Below are 21572 nucleotides of genomic sequence, written 5' to 3'. Positions count from 1 at the left end.
TATCATCAAGCACATTCATTACAAACACACTAACTAATAAAAAGAGTCCTTCTGTAATACATGTAACATTTGAACCAACACTACAAAGGTGAGGAAGTGCAGATTAGGGCTAACTTTCTGAAGCTTTATTTTCAAAGATCATAACACTGTATATTTATAGGGTTAATAATGATAGTTGATTGATAACAATGACAAAGATTTCCTCACCAGGTGCTGAGATTCACAGATGTTAAAACTGAGAACTGATATATATTTTACCTTAACTCGACTGTTTTTGTTATAATGAATGTTATAATGAATATTTGCCCTACATAACTAGCTGCTGTGTTACCAGATCATCTAAAACACTGTGTCTGAGAAACCTTAATCCCACACACAAACACAGATGTGTGGGGATTTTCTTTCTATTTTGTCTTAGTTATCAAACGATCCTACATTTTGCACAGCAGAGCTCAGAAATACTGTCATCATAAGAGAACAATAGGACACAGACATGGATTTTTATGAGGAACTAAGCTTTGGGCATCATGAAGGCTTGTTTTTAATTAATTTCTAAAGGTCTTGATATTGGAACAGCAACACAATTAATACTCAGGATCTTTGCATTTTGGTGCCATTGTTTACTCTAAATTAATTTGGTTTCGGAGTCACTGAAAACACTGAAAAATGATCACTGGTGGTTGTATAATCAAATACTGTTTGTCTGGTAAAGTAGGCTACATACTATTATAGATGACTTACTGCCTCTTTACATTAAGTGATTTAAAAATATGTATTGTTGTAATATATATAGCAAGTATTAGTGTAAAACATTCAGTAAGTATGAATGATAATACAAAGCAAATAAAGGACAGTCAGAACAAATCTATTTCCACTTGTGTCTTGTGGGACAACTGGCAACCTTGTTTCACTGGCAGCGAGGAACCTGATTCTTAGTCTTTTTGGTTATTTGGCAGCTTTTTATTGAGCTACAAGTAAGTGAAGAAACCTCCCTTCTTAGTTTGTAGTAAATCAGATATTAAATTTAGAAAGGAATGCATTTGTACTTGCAAAGTAGTTTTATCTTTTATACTGTCTGAATTGTGTAAATACAAGTTGAGACTTGTAACTAAAAGAATGGAACGGGCAAGGTCAAATGACCAAATTTGGGTGAAGGATGATCGGAAATGTGCGGTGGAAAGCCTTCTTCCTTCCCCTTTTCTCGCCCTGCACTGACCATAACTGTCAGCACCAGAAAAAGGAGGGATAGAAAGAAAGAAAGAAAGAAAGAAAGATGACACTTTGGTTAGAGTGAAGAGCACATGATGCTGCCTTTACATTATTGCTGAAATCAGCATGATTTGTAAAAAGAATCATTTAAAACACCATAAGAAAGAGGCATCATAGTAAACTTGATTGTTAACTGTCCAAACAGAATCATATCAATCCATCCATTCAATGTATTTATCCGTTCTCTAGTCTGCCTTCTTCAGAGCCCTGGATTGTGTCAGAGCGGGAAGAAACACCCAGAGAAAACAAACACGAACATAGTACAAGTATGCAAACTCCACAAAGAATAAATACAAGAATATCCAATACAGGCTAAACCTGTTGAAAATCTATAATATTAGTTTATTTGTACATTAATGCATTTCAATTAACTGTTAGTTACGAATAGTAATAAAAAAAAGTGATAAAAGCCAGTACTTAAAAATGGATACAACTGTAGCCTTAATCTGAGTAAACGTCTTAGTCAGCTCAGTCAATGTCATGATGAAATCACAAAAACGGAAACGGTCGACTACAGCATCACCCAAGTGCGTCTCTCATACTCACCCAGTATGTAGAAAGCCCTAAGATACGATTCATCCGGTTAGGTTTCCCTGGTTCCTCTTTTCACGGTATAAATCAGAGGTCTGGTCAGAGGAGATCACTTGCCTCCATTAGCCAGATCAAACAATCAGCTTCTGCAAAGAACCTCTGGAACATCTCACGCAGAAACCATGCAGTTGTGCATCAGAAGACTGGCATGCCTGGCTCTCCTCGCCGGGGTTCTGGCAATGACGGCATCGGCATCCGGTAAGTCTCCTGTCAGAGATCCTGTACCACTTTACACAAGTAGTGTATAGTGGTACATATAAGACCTTGTACCCTTGCCATGCACAATTGACTTCTGATGAAAATTTAGGCCAACACCGTCGATATTTATTCATATTTCACGCTGCAAATGTAAGAGATGTATGCTCATCATAACAACCAATCCTTTGTTTGTTTTCTGAAAAACAGAAATTAAGGTAATCGAGTGCTGCAAGGTGGTCAGTGATGCGAATATCACGGCTCCCATCTTGGGCTACAGGGTCCAGAGGAAGAACCTCCCATGTGTCCGCGCAGTCATGTAAGAATCTCCTCCTTATTTTAATAAACAGAGAAGAGGGATGATCAAAAATGTTAACAGGTTCTTGGTGAAAATTGATTAGTAGATTGATCTTGTCTCTCTTTTTTTCCCTCCAAGATTCAAGACCACAGAGGGAGAAGTCTGCAGCCACTGGAGAGAAGAGTGGGTTTTTGAGAAGATCAAGGAGCTTGAGTGAGTCCTCTTAGAAAGTCTCCAGTAAAGACCATTTCTGCTAGTTGGTTACTTATGTTATACGTATGATTATCGGCAGCACGCACTGTTAATTTAACTGTTGTCTCCTGTTTGTGTGTCTTACAGGCAGATCCGCAAAGCAAAGAAGAACACTCCTCGTGCTCCCACAACCTCCAGCCTCTAGAAATATTATATCTATAGCTAATGTTATCGAGTTAATTTAAAAATATTTAAAATGATTATTCTGTAATATTTAATATTTATTAGCAGCGCTATTTATGTCTTTCCCTTTTCTTTATAATTTCCTATCTGTGTTATTTCAGCTAACATAAAGCTTACCTGATAAAAGAAACATAAAGTGTTCAAAGCAATCTAACTAAGAGGTCTGTTCAAAATAAATGTCCTTGTCCTCTATCCACACATGTCGTTGTTATTTGGTGAATTTGGAAATCAACAGTAGCTGTAGCTCATCAAATGATCATCAAGACCTCATGATGGAGCTGACACAGGCTCAGCTCTTTACAGATCAATTCCGCCATCTAGTGGGGAGGTGAAATGGCTTCAGGACCGTTTAGATAAGAAGAGCGTGTCATTGAGGGAGTCACCTTGTCTGACTGGAGCACCAGCCCCTTGGGGGTGCTGATCTGAAATAGCACTAGAGACTGCCTCCCTGTCAGTCAAGTCATGCATTTGTACGAGCTTGGGGGTCAGGACGGCTCATCAAAAAAGTTTTCAGACACCTTCCAGCAGATGTGCTGGCAGCAGCCTTCTCTAAGTACACCAGGCACACGTGTCACGCCACTCGAACATACGCCATGCAGAGCAGCAGGCTACTCTGTCCAGAAAATATACCTTTTAATGGTGTTAAAGGATGTCTGTCATCCAGAGTCAGGTTATTAAATGCTACTTGATGGTTGAAATCACTTTTGCTGAAAAACTGTTACCATTTTTTAAAATGTTTGAATGAAATTTGAACAGTATATTAGCCGTAAAGTTACATATGCGTGTTGTAGTTTAATGAAATAAATGTGAGCAACAATGTTGGAGTATTATGAAATAAATGTATTTGTTTGTGGGAATAGCATGTTTTAGTACATTAACTTGATTAAGCGGCAGATTCATAGCAGGCAATGAAACAGCAAAGTCACAAAAGCATTTAAAAACAGGAATGTTAACATTTGCTAAGAGGCTAAGCACATAATCTGCATCCATAGTCTCAAAGCTCTTCTTCTCAGGTTCCCCTTGGTTCATGATTACATGCACACTGCATATGTTTAGGCAACTCATTAGCATTTTCTTTCTCAGAAATAATATTCCCAACATGACTGGATTATAGAAGGTTCAATTTCTCTAAAACTTTCTCTCAAATTAGCATTTCTATAACAAATTATTTAATTCCAAAAGCCAAAACCTGATTTTTACTAATAGAAGCTTCCGGTGCTGTTCGGGAAGGGTTCTATGGTCCTGAAGAAAGCTCCACTTTTTCACATCGGAGTTTCACCTGCAGCAGAGCCGGTCTTGGACATCTTCTTCAGTTTTGAACTGTATAGAAATAAGAGCTTTTTACTCACAATGCTCCCAAAACAAAGGAAAGCCCCGGTTCACACACAAAGCTTGTCCTGATTTCAAGGTCCAAACTGAAACTAGTTGGTATTTAGAAGTGAGTAGGAGTCTCATACCTGAGTAGTTCCAGAATTCTCCTCACCCACTCATCTTTGCGTGTCGCACATATCTCATTCTTCTTAACAGTGTAGAAACTACAACAGTGAGAAACATCGTCAGACATAGAGAGCAGTACACTATGTTGTAATTCAGTGTATAGTATAGATATTATTTTTCATAATGGTGCACATTTGATAACTTGAGTTCCAGTTCTGATACATAATATATTTCTGATTGTTTTGAGAAAAGTTTTCTACAAAATATTTTTTGGGTTTGTTAAATCCATTGGTATTAGATTTAGTCTTACAGTGAGACAGTGCAGCTTTCCAGGAACTTTAAAATTAAATTAAGTCATTGCTTTTTTTTTTTTTTTTTACAATTCTATCGGTATACAAAACTATTGAGGTTTGATACCGAGCTCTGTTGTGTAATTGGATTTTTTTCAATCTTAAAGCCTAGACAGCTTGCATGCAAATCATTTATGAACATGATTTATGGAGATGTGGAGCAGATCAAACAGCTGCCTTTTTAGAGTCATGAAATCCACAGTAATTAGTTTTGACAGTAAAATATTGTGGTCGACTAGATCAATGGCTTATTTTCATGGCAATGAATTTTGCAGAAACAACATTGGTAATGCTTTCCAAAAAAACAATTACCAGTGTCTTTTGAATATTTGGGAATTAATCCAATCAATCCAATGAGTTGGTCTTCACCAACCCTCTCATAAAGGTTTGACAATGATATTCAAATGTCATTGTCAAACCCATTCAGATTGAGCCAGGCTTGGAGTTGTCATGGTTTAACAGGAGACAGTCTTACACGATCGCCTCGATGTGGCAGTTTTCCTCGGTGGTCTGTTCTCTGTAGCCCTTTATGCGCTGGAAGGGTACCGGCTTCCTATTGTATCTTGTACAACAGGCTTTGCCCGTACGGGACCCCACTGCGCACACACACATAAACACACGTCACATTATTAACTGATCAGTTAAGCATGGAGTCTTAATGTAATATCTACTGTATTTCAATCTGATTGACAAGCAGTCAAATGTGGTGAAATAAACTTACAGGCAGCTGGAGCTGGACCGAGCAAGGCCAGTACGAAGCAGAGGAGAACGGCTGTCACGATCACGCCTCTGGGAGCCATGCTGACGATGCAAAGAACCAGTAGAGAACTTACTGAGTACACAACCTCTGTACGTATATATACATATATATACTTATGGTAACACTCGTGTTTTTGTCACCTGTGCCTGCTAAATTGAGGACAGGAAGCCCACTATTGCATCATCGCAACCAAAGTAGCACACGTTGCACTTTGATCATACAAATTAAACCAACCAACAAACTACCATTATGCAACACCCAGATTTGTTTATGTGGGCGCTATTGCACCGATGCATTAGATTCATGCAATTTCCTAGCGCTTCTATCTATATGTATGCGTTTTTTGGGGTTCATAATCGTGCTGTGAAGTTCTTCATATACGACACAGCAGATTCTTATCATCACACTTTCTTCCCTTCATTTAGTTTTCTGAAAAGCTACAGCATACTGCTGCATATTTAGCTCTCTGTGCATACGCCTGCATAATTGCGCTTAAATGGAATTTGCTACACAAAATATTGCCCTCGTCTTGCTTCATATATTTTCCAGCGTTGACAAAAATGACTGTAATATCCATTGTCATAATTTGACATTGTGGCTTAAAGCTGGAGCCAGGGTGTTTTACATAATCAGCAATGTTAAGATTGTTTTGTGGTGAGAACTGATGGAGAATGAGAGGCTTGTCAACCCCCCCCCCTTCGTTAGCTTGACCTATTTAGTGTGCAGAAAGCCGACAACTCCAAATCCATCTCCGCTGACCTAGATAGGCACAACATCTTCACGTTGTAAACACTATAGCGTACTGTACATCACAAAATCAACATCTACAAGCTTTAAATGACTGGTTGTAAAAAGATCAACACCTCCTGCACATCAAAATACCGTGAACGCTTCATGAATGCTGCACAGTCACCATGAGTTTACAGTATGGGATTGGGTCTGGGTATTTTGCCAGCCAATACATAAACACTCAAATTAAACTGTGGCAAGAATATTTTCTTTGTACGCTATTCAGACGACTGAAGGGAAAATCTTTTTTTTTTTTTTGTTGCCCTTTTCATAAGGAATTCAAGAGTGTGACGGCCGGCAACAGATTCGGGCCACTGCAGCTGGTGGGGATTCAGTGTGTCTTGCTCAAGGGCACTTCAGAAAAGCGGATGCTGGAAACCATGCTGCCAGTTGAGTACAAGTCTCACCCACATGTAGCTATGATTAATAAGTGTGTATATTTGTTTATTCTCTCCTGTGCCCACAGACATTACGTAGAATGACTCAACAGCAGAGTAACTTTTCTCCCTTAGAATTAATGAGTCTAACGAGAATCCATGAGAATCAATTAGACAGTAACAAAATGAGCTGTGTTGACAATTTACTTTGTGTATAACAATGTTGATAAAGCATGTCCTTCAATGGAAATAACCGTGATAAGGGAACACGTATTATTTTCTCTGTGCCGATAGAATTGTCGGATTAGATTTATTAATTCTATACAGTCACACTTCTGTATTGGTTGTGTCTGTTCCAGGCATTTCGTCTGATCTCGTAAGCCTATTTAAGTGCTCTGAGCTTTGTCATTTCGTGACAGTTTCAGAGATCATGACTCATTATGTTCTCGTGATAACTTGTGCCCTCCTTGAAGCCTCCTCTGTCCTCCCACTTGCCAGTCAGGCCCACACATCTCAATTTAGCACATCACACACACACACACACACTCACGCCACGTTTGATGGTGTCCAGCAGCAGTTTGTGCTATACCGTCATCCATTGGGGGGCAGTGTTGTTTAGATCAAGCGTGACATGACAAATGGATGTGAAGTGAATGTCACACACAACCTGAATATCTGTCATAACATCAGCAGGGGACTGCTAGTTATATGTGAAATGCAAGTCAAGCTTATTCTTTCCTAAACTGTAGAATACGTTCCAGCGCTGCTGTGCACTGATGTCATTCAGCAGCAGAGAAACAAACCATTACTATGCTGTCACAGTGCAGGACAATGTTTTCACAAGTTCAGTTGCAGTTTTTACATCGTGGCTTCTAATCCATGCTCCTTCCGTGTGTTTGCGATCCGTTGCGACTGCTGATAAAGGAAAAGGTAACATGATAAACCGGACAATCGTCTGGTTTGACAGCTTAATCCTTGTTAATCCTCCGTAAAACACGGCCTCTTATCGTCATCTTGAGTTTCCTCACTGAAAGACTTCCAATGGTTATTTTCATTATTGATTCATTCAGTTGGTTTTTGATCATACTATTAATCATTTTAAATAAGACAATCACAGGAAAGTAATTGGGAATAATTTGATGATAATCTGTTAGTGGTTCAAGCGTTTGTATTAAACATAATGTCAATAATTCAGTTTTAGCTTCTTTAATGTGAAGATTTCACTTCTTTCCTCTGTTTCAGCTGCAGACTTCTGTGTAAACAATCAAAACAAACTATTTGCAAATGTCTCCTTGGGAAATAACTGGCTGACCAATGATGAACACAATGATTAGTTGCAGCCTTAAATCCTCAGTCTAAAAATAATACATACCTAAAAAAGGCAGAGCACGTGTTACTAAAGTTACTAAATTTATTTATTTTCTGCAGACTTTCAATTAACAAAGATTTTGAAAAGAAGCAGTAAACCCTCACATCTGAGAAGCCATATCCACAGAATGTTTTATTATCTTAACTTCGTAAATGACGGTGTAACACGCTGTAAACACACAACGTTGATCATTATTAGCTTGAGTGGCTAACATGTTAGCAAACTGTTGCCTATTAAACATCCTCATTAGCATTCATTCAAAGACCTCCGTAGAGCTGAGGGGGACTGACGAGTTCAGAGAGAAGTCGGTTTGTAACAACGAGCGACTCCTTTCAGATCAGCCATTATTTGACCTATTGTCAGGATAAAAACAATATTGAGTAGCGCAGCTTCAACAGTTACTGTCTTATCAAAATGGTCATTGGTTTATGTTCTGTTTACTTGTTACTGCTTCACAAGGAACACTTTGCAACCACTCTTCATGCTTTGTCTCATCAAACTGCCACTTCATGATCAAAGGCCAAAAAGCATTCTAATAGCCTTTTCTTATTACGCTGTGATTTTGGTTGATTTTAATTGCAACATTTTGACCAGTGCCTTTGCTTGAGGGTGGGTGCGAGACGGACTTTTTCTCCTCCTGGGCCCCTCTCCCTCTCTTTTTGGAATGGTGGACGGTGGGCAAGAAAAGAGGGAAGGGGAGGGAGGAGGAGGGAGGGTGAGGGTGAAGAGAGGGGGGTCACCATTGAGTTGTCCACCCACACAAGGCCCCCTCTGGTCACCTGCGTGGGTTTGGGGCAAAAGAAAGGCGAGGATGTGCGCACACACACACACACACACACACACACACACACACACACACACACAAACACACACACAGGCACACACAAAAAGAACAAAAACAACAGCTTTCTAACCCCAAATGTCAAATGTGGCAAAGGAGCTTGGAATAAAAGTGTTTTAAATTAGCGAGAAACTTCCTCAAAACAACAGAGAGGGGCATTGTCAGTATCCTTAAAAGCCCTTCACAACAGAGGAGAGTTTAGGCAGCGGGAAGATGAAAACACTCTTTAAGCACTTGGCTGTTGCATGATCTTCAAAAACATGCCGAGTTTATCATAATTAGCATTGTTCCAGAACGCCAAACCCGCGAGGCACGGAAAACAATGCACACTTCAATATTTTATTGAGGAGCTATGTTGAATTACTTGATGTATAATTATGTGAGCCCGGCAGATTCTGTCCTTGCCGTCTCCTCCTACATCCCATCTGCCCTGTGTGTCCAGAGTGTGGGTGACTGAAGTAGCTGCGGGGGGGGGGGAGGAAGATGAGGAATTATTGTGGAAAATTATAAGAAAACTTGTGATGTAACAGTCTGAATTGCACTTCTACTGTTCAAGCCGACGCTGTAACATCCACGGCCTCCAAAAGAATGAGTAGTAGAAGACGAAAAGAGGGGGAAATATAGACTTAAAGGACCTCTGTGACATTAGGAAGCGCTCAGAGGTATTTTAGTCTGGCAGAGCCAACTCTTGGGCAGGCGGACTCTGGAGAATACTGTGAGCCAGAAGAGATGAGAAGAACAGAGGGGAAGAGTGTATAGTGGTAGGAAGAGGAGTATTTTTAGGGTGGTCTGTTATCTTCGGAGGCAAGGGGCGTGCGGTATCACAACCGGGTCACATCGCCGAGGGGGGAAATAGCACGGGCTTTCCGCTGAGACGGCAGATAAGGAGGAACGGAACAATGAGATCTCTCTCTCTGGCTCTCCAACACGTGCTCACACGTCCACGAAGGCACACACTCAGAATCTGGTAACCACATCCACAGGAAGGACTCGCTGCAGCTTCGCTCTCGCACGTCCTCTCACAGATGCATTAAAACCCTCAGACACGTTCAAAGATCAGGTCTGAATGGAGCATCGGAGCTCCAAGGGGGGGCGACCTGAGAGTGTGTTATTGCTCCGCTGACTGACAGACAAAACCAACATTATCATAGAATCTCTTCACTCTAAACTGTTTAACTGTCTTTCTTGTGCTCTCTCTCTCTCTCTCTCTCTCTCTCTCTCTCTCTCTCTCTCTCTCTCTTTCAATCTCTCCCGTAAAGGATCCCTCTGAAGATGAATACGCCAGCAGAACAGATGGATGGAGAGAACATCTCATCACTCTGACACCATGTTTATGCAATCACACACAAACACACACAAACACAAACGAACTCCATGTGCACACACACACACACACACACACACACGTATACAAGCAGAAACAAGATGCTGATGGAGATTTCTTCAATCATCAAAGTGAGCGAATGATGCACGACACACACGTTTGGTGTTTTGGTGTTTTTGATGAAACCTTCTGTTCGCTTCTTCCTTTGTTTATACCGAACACACGCATGCATAAACACAGACGCACGTCCCCTCGCACACACACACATGAATTGAGTAATTCGAGCAGACTAGCAGCTGTTATGGAGCGAACTGAGTACCAACGGAACGCCTCTGACATGCTAATGACCCGACGAGTTCAACCGCACACACTCACACCTCACAGATTTAGAAAATCAGACAATTATCTGTCATATAACCCAGAGAATATCAGCCAAGTGGAATGAATATGAAATGCTTTTAGCTCCCAGTACGATGTAAGCACTCTGTGTAGGACTGCAAGCCAAATGAAAACCTAACTCACTCCAGGAATATCTTAGTGAGGCTTTGAGGGAAGATCCTTTTTCAACACCCAACCGCCTGCCCCCCCCCCCTCCCTCCCTCCTCTACACCACCACCCACCCGCCCAATCAAATCCTCACTGGCGATGCGCTGCTCCTCATCTCTCTTCTCTGCTCCTTTTGTTCATCTCTCTCATCCACCCACACACAGTCCCTCTGGCTTTTCTCTTTACACTCTCACACACATGCACGCATTTACATTTGTCTTCTTCGTATGTACTTCACTTTATTTATTTCTGCCCTTTCCGTTGTCTTCATCACTATTAGACACTTTTTGTGGATAAATGCAGGTTCACATGTCCAAATATTTAGACTATATTTAGTGCTTTACAATACAGATGTGTGGGCAGCAGCCATCTGGGGCCCCAAATGGAACAAAAAGCGTGCGTGTGTGTATGTGTGTTTGTGTGGTTTTAGGGCTAAGGGCCAAACTTAAAGTAGGGGGTCGAGGCTGGGGCCCGTTGTGGAAACCCCCTCCAGAGAGCTGGGAATCTCAGGGGAGAGTGGGAAAAACATCCCGACGGTCATCAATCAAAACTTTGGTGACGCAAATGACCAGAAACAAGAGACCGTTCTCCATCCATGTCACTGTGTCACCTCCGCCCCACAGTCATGTCCCACCCACCTACGCCGCTGCCCCATAGGCTCTTGCTGTGCGCCGCGCCATGTGATTCGTCCGTCAGTCCCCGAGCGAAATCGTGATCCCCTCTTGGCTAATTGGGTCTTTGTGATTGCGCAGTCTGTCGTGGCGCTGGGGGAGAATGAAACGTGAAAACGGCATTATGGTGGATGGGGTAAGAGTGGCAGGTCGAAGCGGGGAGATCGTTTTTTTTGGCGTCTCAAAGCGCCAGATGCTCTTCCTGGGCCCATTATTATGCTTTACTGGAGATCGAGATGCTTTCGGCGTAGCAACTGTGAAGACACAAAGCGAGATGGAGACCGGCCTAGACGGAGACTCACACAAGCACATACATGCAAATGCAGGCACACACACCCTTACGCATGCACTCACATATAGTTCTCTGCTCAAAGCACTCTACTTGAAACACTTGCTATTGAGTGCTCTGTGTTGGTCGATTTCAACAAAGGTTATCAGAACTTAACTTTGCACATGCTGGACAAGGACAAAACAAAGAGAAGCACATCTCTGTTCCTCCTTTTGTGGTAGAATATACACACAGCAGTAGAAATTAAGGAATGTACTTCTTCAAGCTGTGCCTCTGTCGATGGTAATTGTTCACCAGAGTCTTTGAGAGAGGGAGAGTGTAGGAGGACGGGTCGTGAGCTGGCTCTTTGTTTGCGCCACCGCGCTTCTACACGAGGCCATAGTCCTGTGCCTTTTTGTTTATAACTGTCTTATTATTAAAGAATGATGCTGCTCTTTTTCTTCTTCATTGTATCCTGTTGGTGGGGGAATGATTGAAGCTGATATTTGCCCTAAAATATCCAAAAGCCTACTAGGACAGATCATCCATTGGGTTTCTCCTCTTTCCCCTAAGAAATCACCAACAGGTGGCGCTGCAGTCACACTCTTCATGCTCCTCGGGACAAAGAGCTTCCAACAAACCCCAGTTGTTATCAAGGCAACCAAATCAGTTGAGTTCTTTATCAGGAAATTGTGACACATTCATGTTTTGGTATTCATATGGCTTTTTTTTGTGATGATGTGACCTTCCTGGCTGATGTGACCTTCCTGGCTGGCACCTTTCAGGGTTATCACTGCAACACCGACCGTGCAAAGGAGTTAACTGTATCCTCTGTTTACCTTAGATTAGTGTATTCAAAGTGGGGTCCTAACCGGCCCCTATACCTGCTGTTGTTCAGGAGATCACGAAGTGTCTTCCTGGAAAATTACGCAAAAATGTCAGCATTATTTCATTTAAAGTGAATACAGTCAGCTAAGCAGAAATATGTGCTGTTACTTTCCAGGCTCCCCTGTTTAAATACATAGAGCTACAGATAAGTCTACCAAATCATTTCAACAATTTCTAAAAATCCATTTCAGTGTGTCCTTGTCTTTATATATGTTTTATTTGCGTAGACATGGAGCACATTACTGTATGCCAGTTGGCTCATGTCACTTGAATTACCATTATGGGAAGCATCTGAGTGTAAGAGACCGCCCCAGTATCTGCTGCTGCATCCAACTCGCTTTCACACTTGGGTTCATTCACACACACTTTTCCCACCGGGATGGAGCCGCTTCAGCTCGCGCGCAGAGCCAACGGGCAACACACACGCTGTCACTCGGCACACATGGCTGTAAATGTATGGCGAACATTTTCCACGTTCATCTGGATATTACCACTAGTTTCAAGTTCGAGGACGAGGAATTATCCACCCAACGAAGGTGAGTGAGGAGGCAATCGTCTGAGCGCGTGTGTGACACATTCGGGTTGTCAGCTCCCGCACGCGGGAGGAGACACCGCTGCGTGCGCTCCGTCCGCGTCCTGGAATGGTTATAGGAGCAGGGCGAATATATGCATGAAACTCGGAACGGACGAAAAGTTGGATTAGGGGACATTTTATTATTTTCTCCTGGTTTCTCGCGGACTTTTGCCTCCAAGTAGTTCAGCTGCATGTCATGTCTTCACAGTATGGTCACGAACATCTTTCGTTCCTTGGATATTTTCGCATGATGTGGTCTAGTGTACAGATAAGTGTGAAACATTTAGGCCTTTATTCATTTATTCAACAGTTGAACCTTGAAACTCACACCTGGTCTGTATGCATAAATACGATTTGAAACCATTACATCAATATTTGAATTTGAAATGATATTGATTTATCTGATATAATGTAATAAACACGGTAGTTGGAATTAAAATAGTTTAAAACATAGCAAATCAAGAGAAGTAGACTCCATGATAATATTTGCCCCGAGCTTCCTCCTTAGTACTTTATTTAGCGATGATCGTGTGGTGTAAGTCTCCCAATTGCAAAACAAATTGAACTTATTTCTCACTGCTGGACAATTTTGTTTTACTGCAGTGATGGAGGCTGTTTGCCCTGAAACCTCTTGCATGTGTGCATGTGCATTTTAGTGACCCTGCTGGATACCAGGACAGTGCCAGGAGAGCTGAAATGGGCCGCCAGTCCTTCCGAGGGAGGGGTGAGTGGGAGCTTTTTTACAGATACACTGTTTTCAACCACACTCACTCTATCTCACTCACACACACTTGGTCTGGAAACTAAATAATCATCCCACAGATTTTGAAATGTGCTGTTGTTCACCAAGCCTAAGTGCTAATATGAGACTGCTGGCGTCGTGTTTGGCACACGAAAAGGCATAAACCAGCTTGGTGGTGGGTGTCATTTTTTAGGGATTTTTTACTACCATGCAGTTGCCAGGATGAATCCTGCAGATATCTATTTTGTATTGCATCCTCTCATCTTTTTGTACTTTTTGTTATTGGTACATTGTGATCTGCCATCTATGTCCTCCCTCTTCCTCTCTCACTCCCTTTTGCTCAGTGTCTCACTTCTTTGTTGGTTTAAGAGTTATTGGTGAACTTGACACTTGTTTCTTCAGTCACCATGCTCTCATTCTCTCACATGACGCTTGATTGACGGGGTCCTGGTCTGCACGCACTGAGCTTTTGATTACAGAATCCCCCCCACCACCACCACCTTCCGCATCCCTCAGCTACACACACACGCACACACAAAACACCATCTCTGTATGGTTGGGGCAAAGCTTTTTTTTTTCCTCTGACAGCTGTGATTTTTGTCTGCTGACAAAAGAACCCAGACAAGGAGGCATCATACCCCACGATAGTTTTTTTTTTTCCACAGCTCTCATCCTAATACACACATATATTGCAAAGACACATATAAACATTCAACAGCACACAAAGATATGACCATGTCTACACATTATTATAGTCATATACTGTAGGAGTGCACAGTTCCAGACTAAAGAACCGGACCGATGCTAGAATTGTGAGGGTGATAACGATGCCGATAATGTGAGAATAATACAAATCTGATATTGATATCATAAACCAATGTTCAAACATTGAACTCAATTGTCCAAAATGACAAAATGCTCAACAGTAAACCTCACTGGAAATGAAAAAATCTAAAGAAACAAATACAACAAAAAAAACATAAAAAAATGAACTTGATTTAAGCAAAGTTTAGGACAAATGGATACATTTTTTTTACTGCACTGCAGTTTCTGCCAACATATACACTAATATTAATTCATTAGTATATTTGTAATAAGCCAATATCGACCAATAAGATCAGCCCTGATGACATATCGATCAGGCTCAATTAGTCACACTCAAACACAGACCGCCTCCTCCTAACACACACACACACACACACACATTCTGTCTTTCTCTGACTCGCCCTCTCTTTTTCTCTCTTTCGACACGGCACGTTTAGTGTGTATACAGCTCTCACCAGAGCAGATTATTATTCAGTGGCAATAAAAAGCCAATTTGGAGTTGGGAGGCTAAGCGGTCATTTGAAGGGTCACAGTACAAGGCAAATAGTCGGCTGTATTGAGATGGATGGTGCAGTGAAGGTTGAGCATGCTTCTCTTGTATGGAAATGTGCCTTTAAAATCCTTGGAGTCACAACAAATCTGAACCACTGTCCACTGCAGTATATTGTTGCAAGAAGGAATATTTTCATATGTGCCCCAGCATCTGAAATTGATTTGAACCTGTTTTTCTGTATCTGTGAGGCCAAATATATCTTCACATGGCTAGAAAAACACGATAAGTTCTCCAGAGGGAGCATGTTGTTATGGTCACTGCTTCTGTAACAGTATTTCTGTCTACTAAGGCTCAAGATTAGAGTTCAACATACATTATTCCATAGGTTTCAGTTCATGCCTGTGCAGCCTGAAAATCCCCCTTTGGAGACGTGCTGTAATAATCATTGTTAACATTTAGCCTTGTTGACTTTTTGTCAAAATTGCATCATTTGCAGCAGCCACCAGGGACTGTTTATTTTAGCCTGCTTAGTTTTGAAAACCCTTACCTGTGTGTGCATTCAAGCACTTGTCAGAAACTCAACCTTTTATATACAAGCTGCCTCCACATTCACGTCCTCTTCACAACATCTGTATACAGTATCATGTATTGTTTGTATCCCGGGTTTCATTTTCTGACAACATCACTTAGCATAACTACTTGTCAGCTAATCATTAAATGTGTTTATTGAATAAGAAAAAGTTTTGACCTGCTCTTAAGAGCCTTTCCACACAACAATTTCACAACTTTACTAATTCATTTTCACTGTTTAATGATCCCTTTGATACAGCATCTGTTTTGATGATATTAATGGCACATGTTTTAAAGTGGTGGCCTTTAAAGTTAAGTACGAACAGTTTATCGTTAAGGAGCTTACATATGATCAAGACGTCCTCACAAGTGTAATAACACATTTGCATGTGTGTTTGTTTGCAGTGGGAAGAAGTGAGTATAATGGATGAGAAGAACATCCCCATCAGAACATACCAGGTGTGCAATGTCTTGGAGCCCAACCAGAACAACTGGTTGAGGACTGACTGGATCCCTCGGTCCGGCGCTCAGCGGGTCTACGTTGAAGTCAAGTTCACCCTGAGAGACTGTAATAGCCTGCCAGGGGTCACCGGCACCTGCAAGGTACCACAAAACACACGCATGATGATCATTGTATGGTTCGGGCGCAGTAGAAAATTAGATGACATCAAGGATTTTCCGTTAAATACTTTGACTCTTTAACTTGTTAACTTTTATGCTAATTAGTTAATGGACAGGCGGCTGCTAATGGGGCTTTATTATATATTACAGCTGCTGGTCATTCAAGCACAAACCCCCCTCTGACTCATTATCATATTAAGAGAAAGGATGAGCGCTGAGGATGATAAATAGATGCCTCAGTCTCGCTTTTTTTTCTGTCCCTTTTGTCTTGTAGGAGACATTCAATCTCTACTACCACGAGTCTAACGAAGACAGAGAGAGCTACATCAAAGAGAGCAGCTTCATAAAGGTGGACACTGTGGCAGCAGACGAGAGCTTCACCCAGGTAACACTGAACAACTGAGTCAGGCTTCTTTATCTTCCCGCCTCCACTCACTTTAATTTGCTCTTATCTGGAAAATAAAAAACTCGGTGGCACTTAGCAGTAATTTTTTATTTGTTTTACAAGCACTTTTATCTTGGATGTCCATTCTGCCGTCCTAGAAATGCTGGCTGGGTGCTTTTGCCTCGTCCTCACAAGAATTACTTCTGATTTCGACATTGTTGGCTTTGCAGCTTCTTTTACCTTTGCAGTCAATAGAAGTCAATCTGGATGAGAGCCAAATGCTGAAAATGTGTAGATCAGCCGCGGTTCAATAGCAACTCCCACTTTAGATTGAACAAGCGAATTGAATTAATAAGGGCTGCCACAGTTTACTGCATTTCATTAACGCAGCTCCCTTCTCTTTACGTCCAGGTGGATGTTGGCGACCGCATCATGAAACTGAATACCGAGGTGCGAGACGTGAAAGTCGCGACCCGGAAGGGTTTCTACCTGGCCTTTCAGGATGTCGGCGCCTGCATCGCTTTGGTTTCCGTCAGAGTTTTCTACAAAACATGTCCGCTCACCGTTCGCAACCTGGCAACGTTTCCCGACACTGTTACCGGGGCCGATACGTCTTCGTTAGTGGAGGTCAGGGGGTCTTGTGTCAACCAATCGGACGAGAGAGAGGAGCCTAAAATGTACTGCGGTGCTGATGGAGAGTGGTTGGTTCCTATTGGTGGATGTCTCTGCAACCGGGGATATCAAGAGAAGGGCGGCACATGTAAAGGTAAGTGAAGCTGCGTGCACCAGAGCTGCTTGTCTGTTTTGGTGATGGTCCGACTGATCCATTTTGGATCTATAAGCTCTCCACTGCTCTTGTGTTGCTACTTCTAAGACCCATGTAACAATGATCAGTGCTCTAGTTAACAAGCTATCTGCTAACAATAGCAAACAATGACAGAGATTTGGTTTGTGTCGTAATTAAAACCTTCTTGATTATTTGATGGATTTCCAAAGATAATTTTTATAATAGTTGTCCTCTTAAAGGGGCTATTACATGTTTGGAACACCGCAACAAATGAAACAGTGTTGGTGTTTTTTTCACCTTTTACAAAATGATAGCGAGTTGAATCGGACATTTCTTCAGGGCTGAAGTCGTTTGGAGATAGGTTGGCAAAAGACTATGTTACAGTTGGCAATCCACTTTGTTGCATTAAGAATTACACGTGTTTATTGCTAAAATTATCGACGTACTTTTTGAATGGTGAAACATTTTTCAACGGAATTGGCATTTGTATTTTTGGCAGGCGCAAACTCACGCCTTATAGGAATAATTGTTTGGGAAATCCACTTATTTGGGTTCTTGCCGACTTAGATGAGATGACTAATATTGCTAATCATCTCTTTCACTTTAAATATACATTTGCCACTTTAATAACAGACTCAATTTAACCTGCTCTTAATTAGTTTGTTTGTTATTCTACTTTTGCACTATGCTTAGTGTTATGCACCAATCACCAACCCAAATTCCTTGTATGTGCAAACGTACAAAAAAATGATTCTGATTCTGATTCTGATATCTATCCATTTAATATGAAGATGGAGCCAGGAGATGGGTAACTTAGCTCGGCGCAAAGACTGGAAACGGGGAAACAGCTAGTCTGGCTATGTCCCAAAATTACAAAATCTACCACCTACCAACACCTCAAAGCCCACAAAGACATGTTATATAACATGTTATATCTTATGGACACTCCACTGGTTGCCTGACAACGTCACATTGAAAACAAGACTCTAGAAAGTTACTGCACCCATAAAACCACAATCATTGTTACACATTGTTATTGTATGGATTAAACAAAAAATGTGTAATGTGTTAATTAGTGAGCGTTAGGTTAAGGGTTAAGGCCGTTTCCAGTTGTTGTGCTAAGCTAACTGTCTTCTGACTGCAGCCTCTTTTCTCACAGTCTTATATAAATATTATTAATAGTTTTTATCGTTCTAGCAAGAAAGCAAATAAGCGCATTTCTCAAAATGTTTTGTCAAAAAACTGGTACGAGTCTCTACTTTCAGCTTCTTTTGAAAAGTAACTCCTATTTAGCGGTTTAAATACAGCGTTATGTCATACAAATACAATATCCTCAATATAATGAGTTAATCCCTTTGAATAAATCCAAGAAGTAAAGAGTTTTTAAAATAAATTTCCCTGCAAAGATAAGTGGAAGCTCACAGGTCTCACTGTGAGGTGTGCTGACATCAACAGCCATCTGGACTAAATTGTCATTCTATCACTTACAAATCTGGCCTGAACTTTACGGTAACTAATATGCAAGCTGTTCACACACCTCGCACCAACATACATGTGGCGTCGATGACGTGTAATGATTGAAAGTGACTTGTTGTGATAGTGAGGACAACTAAATGTGTGAGAAAGCTGGGCGAGCGGGGGACAACAGACTTTGTGGAGACACTTTTACAACATTGCTTCACTCCCCTTATTCAGTCTCATACACAACAGACACACAAGATGTTCTCTCTCACACACACACGCAGATGCACAGAGACCAATAGAGACAAGGCAGAGGGACTCACTGATCTGCTGCCTCCGTTATATTTATGAAGCCTATCCCAGCAGGCTAATTGTATAACAAACAGACCCATAATTCAAAGAGAAAAGAAGAGATGCTGAGAGAGAGAAAGGCAAAAAGATGGACATAAAGAGAGCAATGCAGTCAGTGCCAGTTGGCGTTAAAGAGAGGGGGAAATAACGTGACATCTTCTCTTTGCAATAAGAAGAGCAGTAGCCAAAATTGTGTGTGACAAATGTTCTCAAAAACCTTTAGTCCCCAAGCCCCATTTGTTCTCTCTGAAAATAAGAGGAGGTTTGCGGGGTGGTCCCTGAAGGCTGAAAGATGTTCCTCCTCAACTAGATTTAGGAGAGACCCTTGACTGTTGAACCTCCAGCAGATGTGAAGTGCCATCTATCTATCTGCTGCTCTCTTCTCCGTCTCCCCACTCTCGCTGTCGCTGTCAGGTTGTTGGCCGGGCTCAGCTGCCTCAGTGGAAATCCATCAAAGTCTGGATGAATACCGAATGCTGCTCGGCGAAAAACTCTGACCCTGCAGTATTGGATAGACGACTGAACACCTCTTCCATTTTAAGTTCGAAATTCGCAGAGAGAAAGAGATGGGGGGGGGGCAGAGCGGGAAGGAGGGAGAAGGCATTGAGTTTTGAGAGGAGATTTGGATGATCTGCCTCTCCTCTCGTCTCTGATTCTAGGTCCTCTAGACTCACGTGCCTTCAGTCAGTAGAACAGACACAGGCACAGACAGACAGAAGCTGAGTGCATATAACCACTTACAGCTGGACAGAGACGCTTGTGATTATGGGGAGGTTCATACTGAACGATGCAGAGAAAAATAAATCATGTATATCCTCACTTTATCATCTTCTCATCTAATTCTCAGCAAAAAAAGCGTTAAGTGTATTTCCCAAAACATCAAACTATTCCTTTCATTTCATCCATGATATACCTCAAAGCATAGAAATACTCAAAAACAAGCCCAATTCAACCTGGTGTGCTTTGTAACTTATCATACATCTTAGATTGTTATTTACAGCAAAAGTTGGCATTATTTATTTAACATTTTTTCTTTATGCTAAGAGCCCTGGTGTAACAACCACAGTTTGCTTCTGTGTAGATAGTTTTACTTTCTGTCCTGTCCTTTTGCCTTTCTAATGCATTTTAGCATTCCCAAAAAGTCCTGTGGAATTGAACTGAAACAAGAGTAGACACTGTGAAATGTGAAAAGTTCATTTTCACTGTTGACACGGAGTAATGAGGATGGAGAGGATGAGAGGAGAAACTCTGGAGAGGAAGAAGGGATTAGAAGTTGAATGGGGCGAGAGGGGGATTGAAAGAAGGCCGCTGACAGCAGAAGGCATCAATACAGGGCCGCCCCTCCCCCGCTGGGGGGTTCGTCAGTAGGGGCAAAGGGGACCAGTAGAGAAACACAAGAGAAAGGCAACTCCCCCTCTATTCTAAACCCGTGGTTAAGACCGAGGTCATGACTGAGCCTGATGAAGACGTCAAAAACTCTGACTGACAGCCACACACACACACACACACACACACACATACTCATACAGAGAGAGTTTAGCTACAGAGTGCAGGGTCATGACCGAGGTAGATGAAGACGTCAAAAGTTTGACAGCTGCGATCCGTCTGGGAGGATCAGAAACGAGGGAGGAGAGACAAGAGGAGAGAAACAACAGAGAGAATTTGAAATGTGAACGGCCGGAGAGGTGGAATGAAAGGGGAGCCTTCTGCTTTTTGTTTCACTGTCTCTGCACTGGCCTCCTTCTTCTGTCGTCTGACTCCGCTCACTGCCTGGGAGGGTTGGACTGTTGCTCTGTGTGTGTGTGTGTGTGTGTGTGTGTGTGTGTGTGTGTGTGTGTGTGTGTGTGTGTGTGTGTGTTCCCTGCATCCAGAGAGATTTCACGGTTGTGTTTCTTTCCAACGCACCTGCAGTGTCTCGTCAACAGCAGAAAGCATTTGCAACGAGAGGGATGAAAAGAGGGAGAAGAGAGCGACAGAGAGAAAGAAAGCCACACTCAGAGAGAGATGACAGAAAGAAAGAGTGAGCGGATGAGAGAAAGAGTGCGTAATCGCTGTATTCAGTCCCTCTAATTATTGCACCGCATTTCTGGACATTTGTGGTTATGTTGGATTGCTGATTTACTCTGTGTGTGTGTGTGTGTATGTGTGTGTGTGTTTGTGCACCCGTGGATGTGTGTGGGTACTGTATCTCTGATTTTCTGCCTAACAAAGCCCTCCCTCCCATATACTCACAGTTTGGAGGGCTGCCCAGAAATGCCTGGAGTGTGGTGGGGCAAACAGAGAGGGAGGACTTCTGTGTGTGTGTCTGTGTGTGTGTGTGTGTGTGTGTGTGTGTGTGTGTGTGTGTGTGTGTGT

At 41.9% G+C, this 21572-nt stretch overlaps 2 protein-coding genes across 4 annotated transcripts in view; one reads left to right on the top strand and one right to left on the bottom strand.

Annotated features, from left to right (window-relative positions):
- Window positions 1–3610: 3610 nt before the first annotated feature.
- LOC116387461 (C-C motif chemokine 20-like) lies at window positions 3611–5433 on the bottom strand. The gene is made up of 4 exons (XM_031854577.1): window positions 5297–5433; window positions 5051–5171; window positions 4246–4323; window positions 3611–4108 (listed from the first exon to the last, which is right to left on the bottom strand). Exons 1-4 carry the CDS (start codon window positions 5373–5375, stop codon window positions 4051–4053), a joined length of 336 nt encoding a protein of 111 aa, XP_031710437.1. The 5' UTR covers window positions 5376–5433; the 3' UTR covers window positions 3611–4050.
- Window positions 5434–9962: 4529 nt separating this feature from the next.
- The window catches only part of LOC116387459 (ephrin type-A receptor 4-like), a 26280-nt gene continuing 14670 nt past the window's right edge, over window positions 9963–21572 (top strand). The window contains exons 1-5 of one of the 3 annotated variants that reach the window (XM_031854576.1): window positions 9963–10166; window positions 13639–13706; window positions 16018–16215; window positions 16508–16618; window positions 17030–17384. In XM_031854576.1, coding sequence (XP_031710436.1) covers window position 10166; window positions 13639–13706; window positions 16018–16215; window positions 16508–16618; window positions 17030–17384 — 733 coding nt within the window. In that variant the 5' untranslated portion in view covers window positions 9963–10165. Of the gene's footprint in view, window positions 10167–12485; window positions 12945–12971; window positions 13518–13638; window positions 13707–16017; window positions 16216–16507; window positions 16619–17029; window positions 17385–21572 lie in introns of those variants that run through there. The other 2 variants (XM_031854574.1, XM_031854575.1) reach the window with 2 other exon arrangements.

The sequence above is a fragment of the Anarrhichthys ocellatus genome, unplaced genomic scaffold, assembly GCF_004355925.1.
Source record: "Anarrhichthys ocellatus isolate YVR2014 unplaced genomic scaffold, GSC_Weel_1.0 scaffold15, whole genome shotgun sequence".
In the NCBI taxonomy this organism is placed as follows: Eukaryota; Metazoa; Chordata; class Actinopteri; order Perciformes; family Anarhichadidae; genus Anarrhichthys; species Anarrhichthys ocellatus.
This window is presented reverse-complemented; position numbering and strand designations above follow the sequence as displayed.